The sequence below is a fragment of the Biomphalaria glabrata genome, chromosome 5, assembly GCF_947242115.1.
Source record: "Biomphalaria glabrata chromosome 5, xgBioGlab47.1, whole genome shotgun sequence".
NCBI lineage: Eukaryota > Metazoa > Mollusca > Gastropoda > Planorbidae > Biomphalaria > Biomphalaria glabrata.
The window spans coordinates 27,858,291-27,871,741 of record NC_074715.1 but is presented as its reverse complement, the minus strand read 5'-3'; the positions used below and the strand labels follow the sequence as shown (position 1 = coordinate 27,871,741).

Here is a 13,451-nt window from a genome sequence, read left to right as displayed (position 1 = left end):
CATGAAAGTCGTCTGCCAAAATTGAGAAAAGGTTAAATGTGGCTCATCAGACGGATTTTAGGAGTCAGTTACAGAGATGGGTCTCAAACAAAGAAATAAACATTTGTATATTCCATAGAGTGGATAGACGAAGCAGCTTGGCTACCTTAAGAGTTGCCTCCCTTGTATACATTTCTCCAATACTTGCTTAGAAAAATAGATTGTTATAGAGTGACTTTTGGAACTCGGATCTTGTCAACATTCTTGAAATTCGACATTTTTTGATTTGACATTGGTGTAAATCAGGGGTTCTCAATAGTCATGGCACAATGCCGCCGCCACCGACAAGCAAAGGAGTCGATCAATAGTTAGCAGATCAGTGAAAGAAACCTCTAACTCGAGAGTCGATCAATAGTTAGCAGATCAGTGAAAGAAACCTCTAACTCGAGAGTCGATCAATAGTTAGCAGATCAGTGAAAGAAACCTCTAACTCGAGAGTCGATCAATAGTTAGCAGATCAGTGAAAGAAACCTCTAACTCGAGAGTCGATCAATAGTTAGCAGATCAGTGAAAGAAACCTCTAACTCGAGAGTCGATCAATAGTTAGCAGATCAGTGAAAGAAACCTCTAACTCGAGAGTCGATCAATAGTTAGCAGATCAGTGAAAGAAACCTCTAACTCGAGAGTCGATCAATAGTTAGCAGATCAGTGAAAGAAACCTCTAACTCGAGAGTCGATCAATAGTTAGCAGATCAGTGAAAGAAACCTCTAACTCGAGAGTCGATCAATAGTTAGCAGATCAGTGAAAGAAACCTCTAACTCGAGAGTCGATCAATAGTTAGCAGATCAGTGAAAGAAACCTCTAACTCGAGAGTCGATCAATAGTTAGCAGATCAGTGAAAGAAACCTCTAACTCGAGAGTCGATCAATAGTTAGCAGATCAGTGAAAGAAACCTCTAACTCGAGAGTCGATCAATAGTTAGCAGATCAGTGAAAGAAACCTCTAACTCGAGAGTCGATCAATAGTTAGCAGATCAGTGAAAGAAACCTCTAACTCGAGAGTCGATCAATAGTTAGCAGATCAGTGAAAGAAACCTCTAACTCGAGAGTCGATCAATAGTTAGCAGATCAGTGAAAGAAACCTCTAACTCGAGAGTCGATCAATAGTTAGCAGATCAGTGAAAGAAACCTCTAACTCGAGAGTCGATCAATAGTTAGCAGATCAGTGAAAGAAACCTCTAACTCGAGAGTCGATCAATAGTTAGCAGATCAGTGAAAGAAACCTCTAACTCGAGAGTCGATCAATAGTTAGCAGATCAGTGAAAGAAACCTCTAACTCGAGAGTCGATCAATAGTTAGCAGATCAGTGAAAGAAACCTCTAACTCGAGAGTCGATCAATAGTTAGCAGATCAGTGAAAGAAACCTCTAACTCGAGAGTCGATCAATAGTTAGCAGATCAGTGAAAGAAACCTCTAACTCGAGAGTCGATCAATAGTTAGCAGATCAGTGAAAGAAACCTCTAACTCGAGAGTCGATCAATAGTTAGCAGATCAGTGAAAGAAACCTCTAACTCGAGAGTCGATCAATAGTTAGCAGATCAGTGAAAGAAACCTCTAACTCGAGAGTCGATCAATAGTTAGCAGATCAGTGAAAGAAACCTCTAACTCGAGAGTCGATCAATAGTTAGCAGATCAGTGAAAGAAACCTCTAACTCGAGAGTCGATCAATAGTTAGCAGATCAGTGAAAGAAACCTCTAACTCGAGAGTCGATCAATAGTTAGCAGATCAGTGAAAGAAACCTCTAACTCGAGAGTCGATCAATAGTTAGCAGATCAGTGAAAGAAACCTCTAACTCGAGAGTCGATCAATAGTTAGCAGATCAGTGAAAGAAACCTCTAACTCGAGAGTCGATCAATAGTTAGCAGATCAGTGAAAGAAACCTCTAACTCGAGAGTCGATCAATAGTTAGCAGATCAGTGAAAGAAACCTCTAACTCGAGAGACCCTGGAATAAATGTCACACAGTTTTTGCATTCCACGTAGTCACTACCCCAGACATTGACATTCAGTAAGAAACCACAGGTACAGACAGACATGACAGAAATCGATCACTGACTAACATTTTAGGTTGATCTAGAATTGTGTCCCTTGATTTGTTTGAAAGCGCAAGTTTCTTGTATTGTTTTCAGTGAGAACCTTTCCTCACTGTCATGGAAGAACAATGGGCGCGGTTTCACGCGGTGACTCTACTTTTATTTCTAATTGAAATTTCTGTACTATGAGAAGAAGAAGAGTTTCTTGAAATGTTAAATATATCTAGTGCACTCAACAATGTTCAGTCCAACAGGAGGCCCTGGTCAGGCAAACTAAGCAAACTAAGACAATGTTCAGTCCAACAGGAGGCCCTGGTCAGGCAAACTAAGACAATGTTCAGTCCAACAGGAGGCCCTGGTCAGGCAAACTAAGACAATGTTCAGTCCAATAGGAGGCCCTGGTCAGGCAAACTAAGACAATGTTCAGTCCAATAGGAGGCCCTGGTCAGGCAAACTAAGACAATGTTCAGTCCAATAGGAGGCCCTGGTCAGGCAAACTAAGACAATGTTCAGTCCAATAGGAGGCCCTGGTCAGGCAAACTAAGACAATGTTCAGTCCAATAGGAGGCCCTGGTCAGGCAAACTAAGACAATGTTCAGTCCAACAGGAGGCCCTGGTCAGGCAAACTAAGACAATGTTCAGTCAAATAGGAGGCCCTGGTCAGGCAAACTAAGACAATGTTCAGTCCAATAGGAGGCCCTGGTCAGGCAAACTAAGACAATGTTCAGTCCAATAGGAGGCCCTGGTCAGGCAAACTAAGACAATGTTCAGTCAAATAGGAGGCCCTGGTCAGGCAAACTAAGACAATGTTCAGTCCAATAGGAGGCCCTGGTCAGGCAAACTAAGACAATGTTCAGTCCAATAGGAGGCCCTGGTCAGGCAAACTAAGACAATGTTCAGTCCAATAGGAGGCCCTGGTCAGGCAAACTAAGACAATGTTCAGTCCAATAGGAGGCCCTGGTCAGGCAAACTAAGACAATGTTCAGTCCAATAGGAGGCCCTGGTCAGGCAAACTAAGACAATGTTATAGTGCACATTTTTGTTTTTAAAATATGTTCTAGAATCAATTTCACAATCTCTCTCTCTTTCTCTCTCTTTCTCTCGTACTCACACCCTCCAACTGTTCCCCCCTCTCTCTCTTCCCTCTTTCTCCATCTCTCTCTCTTTTCTTTCTCTCTTTCTTTCTATTATGTTTGTTGTGAAAGAAATGAAATGATAAAGAAACAAACAACTCAATCATCTAACAGCAGCCATTGTGACCTTATCTTCGTCGATCGCTGACTTTCTACCCCCTACAGTGCTTTTTATTCGTTGCTTTGTATACCAAATTATCTTTTCAAAATCATAATGATATTAATCTAGTTTTACTGATAAGAAAGATTTGCACTAATTGTTCACTAAGCGGTCGATCTTGCAAGGATTTTTAAAGAATTGTCTTCGGTGTGAGCAACAAGGAATTGTGAGCTTTGCGAAGATTGGACTTCGTAGAGTCAAGAAAAATATTTGATCAAATTAACTTCTCTATCAATTAGTTTAAAGTTGTCTATTCTAAACAATGTGAACATGTGTCTAGTTTAAGTCTTAGAAGCTATGTGAACATGTGTCTAGTTTAAGTCTTAGAAGCTATGTGAACATGTGTCTAGTTTAAGTCTTAGAAGCTATGTGAACATGTCTAGTTTAAGTCTTAGAAGCTATGTGAACATGTGTCAAGTTTAAGTCTTAGAAGCTATGTGAACATGTGTCTAGTTTAAGTCTTAGAAGCTATGTGAATATGTGTCAAGTTTAAGTCTTAGAAGCTATGTGAACATGTGTCTAATTTAAGTCTTAGAAGCTATGTGAATATGTGTCTAGTTTAAGTCTTAGAAGCTATGTGAACATGTGTCTAGTTTAAGTTTTAGAAGCTATGTGAACATGTGTCTAGTTTAAGTCTTAGAAGCTATGTGAACATGTGTCAAGTTTAAGTCTTAGAAGCTATGTGAACATGTGTCTAGTTTAAGTCTTAGAAGCTATGTGAACATGTGTCTAGTTTAAGTCTTAGAAGCTATGTGAACATGTGTCTAGTTTAAGTCTTAGAAGCTATGTGAACCTTTAAGGCCTCACTCCAATGGAATGATGATGATGAGGAGAACGTAAAAGATCTACATTTAGCTAATGTCAAGTTTCACAGTTTCTTGGACACAGTATCTGATTAAACCACCTAGAAACAATACAAGTTAAAACTTTTACAAATTCTTTTTAAAAAGGGAAGCTAATGACTGTTTCGTAAGTGCAATTATTTTACTCTAAACAACTAATGGATAATACATTTAAACAAAAATGGAAAACTTTTTAACCCCGCTCCTATTCCCAGTATCAACGAACAAAATCCTGCTTTTAAGCGAGTGTATAAATCTTCTCAGAGTATTGTTACGAATCTCACTATCCAGGCTCTCTGCAAACTGCACCATACACCACCAACTTAAAGAACTTGACAACTCAGGGCTCCAAAGTAACGTAACACTTTAATAGTTGAAGAAATAACAGCCAATACTGTACAATTGGCAGCACGTAACACAAGACCGTACAAATATCTCTTCGATAACACCGTTCCGCCGTATCAGCTCTTGCACTGGCCTCTCCGTCTCGTTCCGGGCTTTCACTGGGTTCAACAGTTCAGGACTGACTTCACACACTAGGCTCGTTGTGTCGGACTCGATCACAGACCAAGATCAAGACGCCGTTCGTCTCAATTGTACTTGATAGTACTCCGCACTGAACCGTCGTAATGCTCCGTACAGAACCACACCGCTGAACTGTGCTGTAGTCGACCGGACTGTAGTGAACCGGGCTCTGAACCCCTGCCGTGAACCCGCTTTCTGAACCTCGCTGTATTGAGCCCCTTTTCTCGACCGTCTTGACTGCGACACCTCCGCTGTTATATAGGGTCCCTACTGGCCTTCTCGAACCGGACAGAACGCCGCTCGACGTTTCTAGGTGGTCAGATGACTACAACTCTCGTGACGCTGCGATCCTTCCCGAACTGTCCTGTTGACACTCGACTCGGCTGACAGTCGTAACTCGTCACGGTTGACCGCTCGTCTAGCGCTGGCCTGGGACGATTGGCGTCGGCTGACTACACACACACCACTACCCCCATCTGTGCCACCACCAGGTTTATAACAGTATTATATACAATTCTTACGATAGGCTAATAGATTCAGACTTATAGATTCAGACTTAATGGTTAAACTATTTCATGAATAAGGCCTACAAGCGAAAAAACCTGTTGATGTTAAATCTTTTCAAGATAGAGATTGTCTAGATTGTCTAGCCAAATTTAAGTTAAATTAATTTTTTATTATACTTTGAAAAATTCTAAGATATTTTTAGGAAAATCGTTAAAGCCGTTTTCGAGAACTATGTTTACCCATACACCCAGGTCTTAGCTTTTTTATTTTTTGACCCGTTGAAGAATTAGAAAGCTGCAAAGAGGAATTGTAAAATAAACAACTGCACACATAGGGCACTAAGTCACAGAGACTCGTGTAATGTGACGCTAGTAAATTCAAGTTGTCAGTCAGGGATCAGATTATTGTTGGCTATTAATGTCTGCAGATAACCCACAAGACAAGACAAACAGCACATTCCGAGAGGTCGAACTGTACTGCAACTCAAATAGTGTGTCTGTTTAGAGTATTGGATAGACTCCTTCCCCCCCCCCCCGCCCATCCCCTCTCATTACTACAACTCTCTTCTTACTATTGTTCATTTTTCACTTCGTCCTTTCTGTCTTCCCCCTATGTAAAAATAGATTGAAAAAAAAAAAGGGGGTGGGGGTGCAAAGGAACAAAAAAAAAAGCAGAACCCTTCTACATTCATGTACAAGCCGATCTACATCACAATTAGAGCACCGTGTCTTAACTTTAGGCAAAAAAAGAAATCAACGATTACCTTGGTGGCCCTTCTCTTGACAGCTAGGGAGTCTTGGAGAGCGATATAAGCTCCCCTGCGGGGTTCGGGTCGAAGCCCCGATACCAAGCGTTTTATTGCATTCTTAACTACAGAAACGCATTCTCCTGACATCCAAAGCTCATTATTCAACCTATTAAAAAAGGCAGGTCAAATTAAGTAAAATAATGTACCATGGGGGCGAAGTGTAACTGACATTCGAGGCACAAGTAACCTAAGTATGTCGTTTTAGGCTTTTTAACGTAATATTATCTTCATGTTAAACGACACCATCTGTTTTGGTTAGAATAAGACGTCAACAGAACGACGACCGTTTTGAAGCGCGCTAAATGTTTAATTTTTAAGAACCTTTTGAATAATGTTTTTATTTGAAAAATATTCTAATATGAAGTTATAGGCCCTAACTACTTTGCAAATACAACTGATTTGTTTCTTGCAAAGATACCCCACAGATTGATAAAAATGATTTAGATTCTTAACGGTCGTCGCCGACAAAAAAAAAGTCAAAAAATTAAATTTGAAAAAGAGGTTAATTTTTAAGTGATTTATTTTGTTCAATACGCCTGCTTTCAATTTCGTTTTGTTGCAGAACTAGAATTGAAATCTCTGAACAAAAAAAAATTAGGAAGAGGGAGGAAGAATTCAGTAGACCGATTAGATTTTTCTAAATTTTGTGTATTTCTAGGATTCAAGTATAAATTGTGATTTATAGTCCCAAAATACAATAGAAAAATCTCAGATTGAGTAAAGTTTAGGCGAAGAGAAAATAAATATTTGGGTTCAGAACTCATCTCAATTGTTACTCTTATACTTAAAATTAAAGTTTCCCATGAATTCTAAATTTTCGAACACAAAGTCTTTCTTTAAATAGTTATGACAAAGTTATACGCAATTACATAGACTCTGTATCCAAATTGACTATTCTGTTTTAACAATCATGTTTTCTCATGTGAAAAGGGGAGGAGGCGGTAGAGTGAAAACGATTCATCATGTAAGAATCCTCTCTCTATTTTATGAATAGAAGTTCCAATTCCCTTCAAACCGAGTCCCCAGGACCTCTCTCAGCCACCACGCCTCTAATTTTAAATAAATCTGCTCCTAGAGATGATAGGTGTTCTATACTGCTGTAGGTGTTCTATACAGCTGTAGGTGTTCTATTCAGCTGTAGGTGTTCTATACAGCACTCACTCTGAGATAGGTGTTCTATACAGCACTCAATCTGAGATAGGTGTTCTATACAGCACTCAATCTGAGATAGGTGTTCTATACAGCACTCACTCTGAGATAGGTGTTCTATACAGCTGCTCAGAGATAGGTGTTCTATACAGTTTCTCTGAGAGATATGTGTTCCATACAGCAGTCACTCTGAGATAGGTGTTCTATACAGCACTCACTCTGAGATAGGTGTTCTATACAGCACTCACTCTGAGATAGGTGTTCTATACAGCACTCACTCTGAGATAGGTGTTCTATACAGCACTCACTCTGAGATAGGTGTTCTATACAGCTGCTCAGAGATAGGTGTTCTATACAGCACTCACTCTGAGATAGGTGTTCTATACAGCTGCTCAGAGATAGGTGTTCTATACAGCACTCACTCTGAGATAGGTGTTCTATACAGCTGCTCAGAGATAGATGTTCTATACAGCTGCTCAGAGATAGGTGTTCTATACAGCACTCACTCTGAGATAGGTGTTCTATACAGCTGCTCAGAGATAGATGTTCTATACAGCTGCTCAGAGATAGATGTTCTATACAGCTGCTCAGAGATAGGTGTTCTATACAGCACTCAATCTGAGATAGATGTTCTATACAGCACTCACTCTGAGATAGGTGTTCTATACAGCTGCTCAGAGATAGGTATTCTATACAGTTTCTCTGAGAGATATGTGTTCCATACAGCAGTCACTCTGAGATAGGTGTTCTATACAGCTGCTCTGAGATAGGTGTTCTATACAGCACTCACTCTGAGATAGGTGTTCTATACAGCACTCACTCTGAGATAGGTGTTCTATACAGCACTCACTCTGAGATAGGTGTTCTATACAGCACTCACTCTGAGATAGGTGTTCTATACAGCTACCTCAGTTGCACTCATAGAAAAAAAAAGGAAACATCTAGACATAGAAAATAAGGAAACATCTAGACATAGAAAATAAGGAAACATCTAGACATAGAAAATAAGGAAACATCTAGACATAGAAAATAATGAAACATCTAGACAAAGAAAATAAGGAAACATCTAGACATAGAAAATAAGGAAATATATACACATAGAAAATAAGAAAACATCTAGACATAGAAAATAAGGAAACATCTAGACAAAGAAAATAAGGAAACATCTAGACAAAGAAAATAAGGAAACATCTAGACAAAGAAAAGTAGGGAAATATATAGACATAGAAAATAAGGAAACATCTAGACATAGAAAATAAGGAAATATCGACATATGGAAAATAAGGAAACATCTAGACATAGAAAATAAGGAAATATCGACATATGGAAAATAAGGAAACATCTAGACATAGAAAATAAGGAAATATCGACATATGGAAAATAAGGAAACATCTAGACATAGAAAATAAGGAAACATCTAGACAAAGAAAATAAGGAAATATCGACATATAGAAAAATAAGGAAACTTCTAGACAAAGAAAATAAGGAAATATCGACATATAGAAAATAAGGAAGCTTCTAGACAAAGAAAATAAGGAAATATCGACATATGGAAAATAAGGAAACATCTAGACAAAGAAAATAAGGAAATATCTAAACATAGAAAATAAGGAAATATCTAGACATAAAAAAATAAGGAAATATCTAGACATAGAAAACAATGAAACATCTAGTCATAGAAAATAAGGAAACATCTAGGCATAGAAAACAATGAAACATCTAGTCATGGAAAATAAGGAAATATCTAGACATAAAAAATAAGGAAATATTTAGACATAGAAAACAATGAAACATCTAGTCATAGAAAATAAGGAAACATCTAGACATAGAAAACAATGAAACATCTAGTCATAGAAAACAATGAAACATCTAGTCATAGAAAATAAGGAAATATCTAGTCATAGAAAACAATGAAACATCTAGACATAGAAAACAATGAAACATCTAGACATAGAAAACAATGAAACATCTAGTCATAGAAAATAAGGAAATATCTAGACATAGAAAATAAGGAAACATCTAGTCATAGAAAATAAGGAAATATCTAGACATAGAAAAAAAGGAAACATCTAGTCATAGAAAATAAGGAAATATCTACAGTCTCTAGACATAGAAAATAAGGAAATATCTACAGTCTCTAGACATAGAAAATAAGGAAACATCTAGACATAGAAAATAAGGAAACATCTAGAGTAAACTTTTTTTTTTCTATTTCTCTAACGTTCGGCTAATCTTTGCAGTTCAAATACATTTTCTTTTCTTTTGTCTATCTCTCTACAGGAACTCTTTTACTGTCATGGCTTGCGACACTTGAGTATCAGTGACAATGAGATAACCAACATTCCGCCTGCTATCTCCAGCCTGGGAAACTTGGAGGAGTTGGACTTTAGCAAGAATGGTAAGTGACCTACGGTTTGTAGCATGACCTGTAGCTAGTAGCATGACCTATTGTTAATAATATGAACTGTAGCTAGCAGTATGACCACCTATCGCTAGTAGAATTATCTTTTGTTAGTAGTTTGACCTATCACTAGTAGAATTATCTTTTGTTAGTAGTATGACCTATCGCTAGTAGAATTATCTTTTGTTAGTAGTATGACCTATCGCTATTCATATGAAATCTCAACGTATTTTATAACTTCACTGACTGGTTGGTTTATAGACCCAACAAAATAAAAAAGTAATCTATCGAAGAACAATTTTATTTTTAGAACTACTCACTCATCTCATACATAGCACACTTCTCCTTCCTCCTAGGAAGCGCGGTGGCTGAGCGGTAAAGCGCTTGGCTTCCGAACTGGGATACCGGATTCGAATCCTGGTGAAAACTGGGATTTTAATTTCGGGATCTTTGGGCGACTCTAAGATAGCTCTAATGCATACCTGACATTAGTTGGGGAAAAGTAAAGGCGTTTGACACCTTCGTTAACCGTGGACCACAGAAACAGATGACCTTTACATCATCTGCCCCATAGATCGCAAGGTCTGAAAGGGGAACGTCTCTATTTAACCTCCCTCCTTTCTCCAATAAGTTTCCACCTTTTTCTCGCAATCCCTATTTCTCTATTTTTAAAAATCCATCTTTCCTTTCTTTATCTCTTCTCTTTCTTTTAGTTATATTTTCCATGCCTAACTTTAGTAAGGATACATTCTTTTGTGTATCATAAGGACTAACAAACACTTTCTTTGACCTAAATGTATGATTTTTCATAACCATTTTATTAAAAAAATTGAAAGCACTCCCATATCTAGACCTCTATCCCAATTTTTTTGTTACATTTTGATTGAAAAGATCTACAAATTATTAAAATAAAAAATATATATAATTACCAAAGTTTTGTCCATTTCAACATATTTTGATACTTAGAATTTTTACAATCTGATTGTTGAAGTCATGAAATTTCGGTTGTCTTTTTTGTAGTACTAAAGAGTGCTAGAGTTCAGTGAATTCACTAAAAACTAAAAAGTATACTTAGTTTGTTGTTCAGATAGAATTTTTTTTTTTACCTGCATAGTTATTGTTACTAAGTTTCTTTGTACGCCATAAACACCAGAGATCGTCCTGTGTTTTATGGTCGTTGCAGAACTAGAACTCCCAGGACACTCATAAAATCTACGCTCGTCGACCCTAACCTATACAAAATACCACACACAAACTTTTGAACCATTTTGGGAATGTTATTTTAAAATATGGACATATGTCTGTGTTTTAAACCTAACATTGTTTATGTTTTCACAACTATTTGCGATGTTTCTTTTTTTTTTATATTCTAGATTTTGTTTGTGTTATTTATATTTATATTTATATATTATTGAATGCTTTCTTTCTTTGTTTCTTTAAGACGTTTTCGCTTTTTCCCATCAAAATGTATTAGGCCTACTGCATAATAAAAAAAACAACCTCTCTACGCTTGACTTTAAGAGATACATTTCTGAACATATAATTCTTTTACTGTTGATATTGCTACATTTAACTAGGGGCGTTTATGTTTTAGAAGTTGTTTAATGGACTTGCCAATGTGGGTGGCTTCTAAAGATAAATTGGTTTGCCTGGAAGTATTGTCCGTCGCAACACACATCAACGCGTCTTTGGTCCTTTAACTAAATTACGTTCTGCGCGATTTATAATTTGGAATTATTTGTCTGAGTAAAATTGAGTGTCATCGTTAGCCACGTACACAAGAGGCTGCTCAAAGAAAACAAAAGTACAATACACAATTACATATTGACTAGAAGCAATATAAATCTAAGAGTGCTACCTCTAAGTAGGTTCAACGTTGTGAGCAGTATTCTTACGTTTTTATTTCAAAAATCATTTCATAAGAAAAGTTATTTCGTGACATAGAGCGCGCAGACGATGGCAAATTCAACTGCTTTTTGTGTTCAAAGATTGAAGAGGCACAACGACTAACCCCATTTATCTCTAATTGCCTATGTCATGCTTCCAGCATTCTGGGCGGAAGTGTTGACTTCCATTGAAAGATCACAGCCTTTCTTTTGATTCTCGAAATCTAGACATTCGCATCGACAGCTAAATGTTTTATTGCTCGGTCACTGAAGCCCATTTGTAAGAATACTTTAAAAAACAAGGTTACAAAGCCAGTTTATGTGGAAACACAAACTCAAAATCGGCCCCCGAAGTGGTCCACCTAGAGTCTTCACCAGGATTTGAACACGGGACTTCCAGTTCCAAGTGCTTTACCCCTCAGCCACAGCATCTCCATATATTAATTTAGCGTACACTTATATTTTTTAAAATAATAATTATTAACCTTATCCATACATTCACAATTAATAACATGTTACATTGTAATAAAGAGAAACTAAAAAAGATGTATTCTTCTAACAAAATTTTAAAAAAATCTTGACCTACTTTAAGCTACAATTGAGTCAATTGTGTACAAAGCACAAGACTTTCCCCTCGCAAATAAAAATTAATATCTTTATTGTCATTTGTCATATAAACTAGACATAGATCTAGACCTAGTTTTAGATCTAAATCTAGATTCAAGATCTAACTTAATCTAAGTCTAGGTCTAGAACTAGATCTAAGCATAGATCTAGAATCTAGATTAATCTAGAAGTACATTCTAAATCTCTAAGTCTAGATCTAGAGTTAGATCTAATTTTAAGTCTATATATAGATCTAAGTCTATATCTAGATATAGAATATTGGTATAGATTCTACTATATCTAGACTAGAACTCATATTATAATTATGTAGATCTGGGCTCTATTTAGTCTTGTTTAGACTGTCACTGTCAAGTGTAGGCCCCTATAATGTGTATATGTCAAAACTGCGCGCTATAAAAGTAGTTCGTAGTATTTTTGAAACTTGTAACCTAAACAAAGTTCGTATAAAAAATCTTTTTTAAAAATAAAATTTGAATAAGTATATATTCAATGAGTTAGTTAATAAATGGAAAATATATTTTATAATGATCCATTGACACTTTTACCATTGTGACTTTAAATGCAAATGTTTTGTACCAATGAGCGAATCTATGAATGAAGCTTGATTTAGCCTATTAATGAAGAAGTCCATGACCTTTTAAAAACAGTTACCTCCCTGAAGTTTTTCATTGAAAAGTGGTGTATTTTTTTTGAAAAATCTGCTTGCATATATAATTTTAAAAATTAGATGGTTCACTTTCGGAAAAGAAAAAAAGTAGCCGTTGCATCAGAACTTTGAATGATCTAAAATATCATGATGTCCGATTTTCATTTTCTCTTCTAGTTTCTGAGATCTAAACCGGACGGATAGACGAACGGACAGTCGGACAGACAGGCCTCACAAAACTAATAGCGTCTTTTCCCCTTTCGGGGGCCGCTAAAAATTCTTTTAGAGGCTATTAACTTAAAAGAATTGGCTGAAGCTTAAACATTTAGTCAACATCAAACTGAATATTACATTTACATTCAGCACAGGTAGTCAGGGCGTAAACTAGTAGACACAAACAAATAATATTTTAATTCCTCGCTTGACAGGATGCATTTGGACCATCTTCTTGCTAAGAATATAATTTCACATCATAAAGTATTTTAGGACAAACTAGAACCGTTCCATTTGTCAAAGTCACTCAGGAAGCCTATACTACACTATGTATAAACGAATCAACTCTATACCTCTAAGCTCACAAGAGCTACATATGTAGCCTACTACAAATTTGGCTAGAATTATTTGATACTGGGGAACTTCTCACTTTGTCGTCATGTTTGCCTAATAAAACGTGACTCATACAACTTCTATTTGTC

At 36.9% G+C, this 13,451-nt stretch overlaps 1 protein-coding gene across 4 annotated transcripts in view; it reads left to right on the top strand.

Moving 5' to 3' along the window:
• Window positions 1-13,451, top strand: part of LOC106069769 (erbin-like) — an 82,240-nt gene that overhangs the window by 40,982 nt on the left and 27,807 nt on the right. For all 4 annotated transcript variants that reach the window (XM_013229505.2, XM_056029312.1, XM_013229506.2 and 1 more), the window contains one exon: window positions 9,477-9,594. In XM_013229505.2, the coding sequence (XP_013084959.2) occupies window positions 9,477-9,594 (118 nt within the window). The remainder of the gene's footprint in view (window positions 1-9,476; window positions 9,595-13,451) is intronic.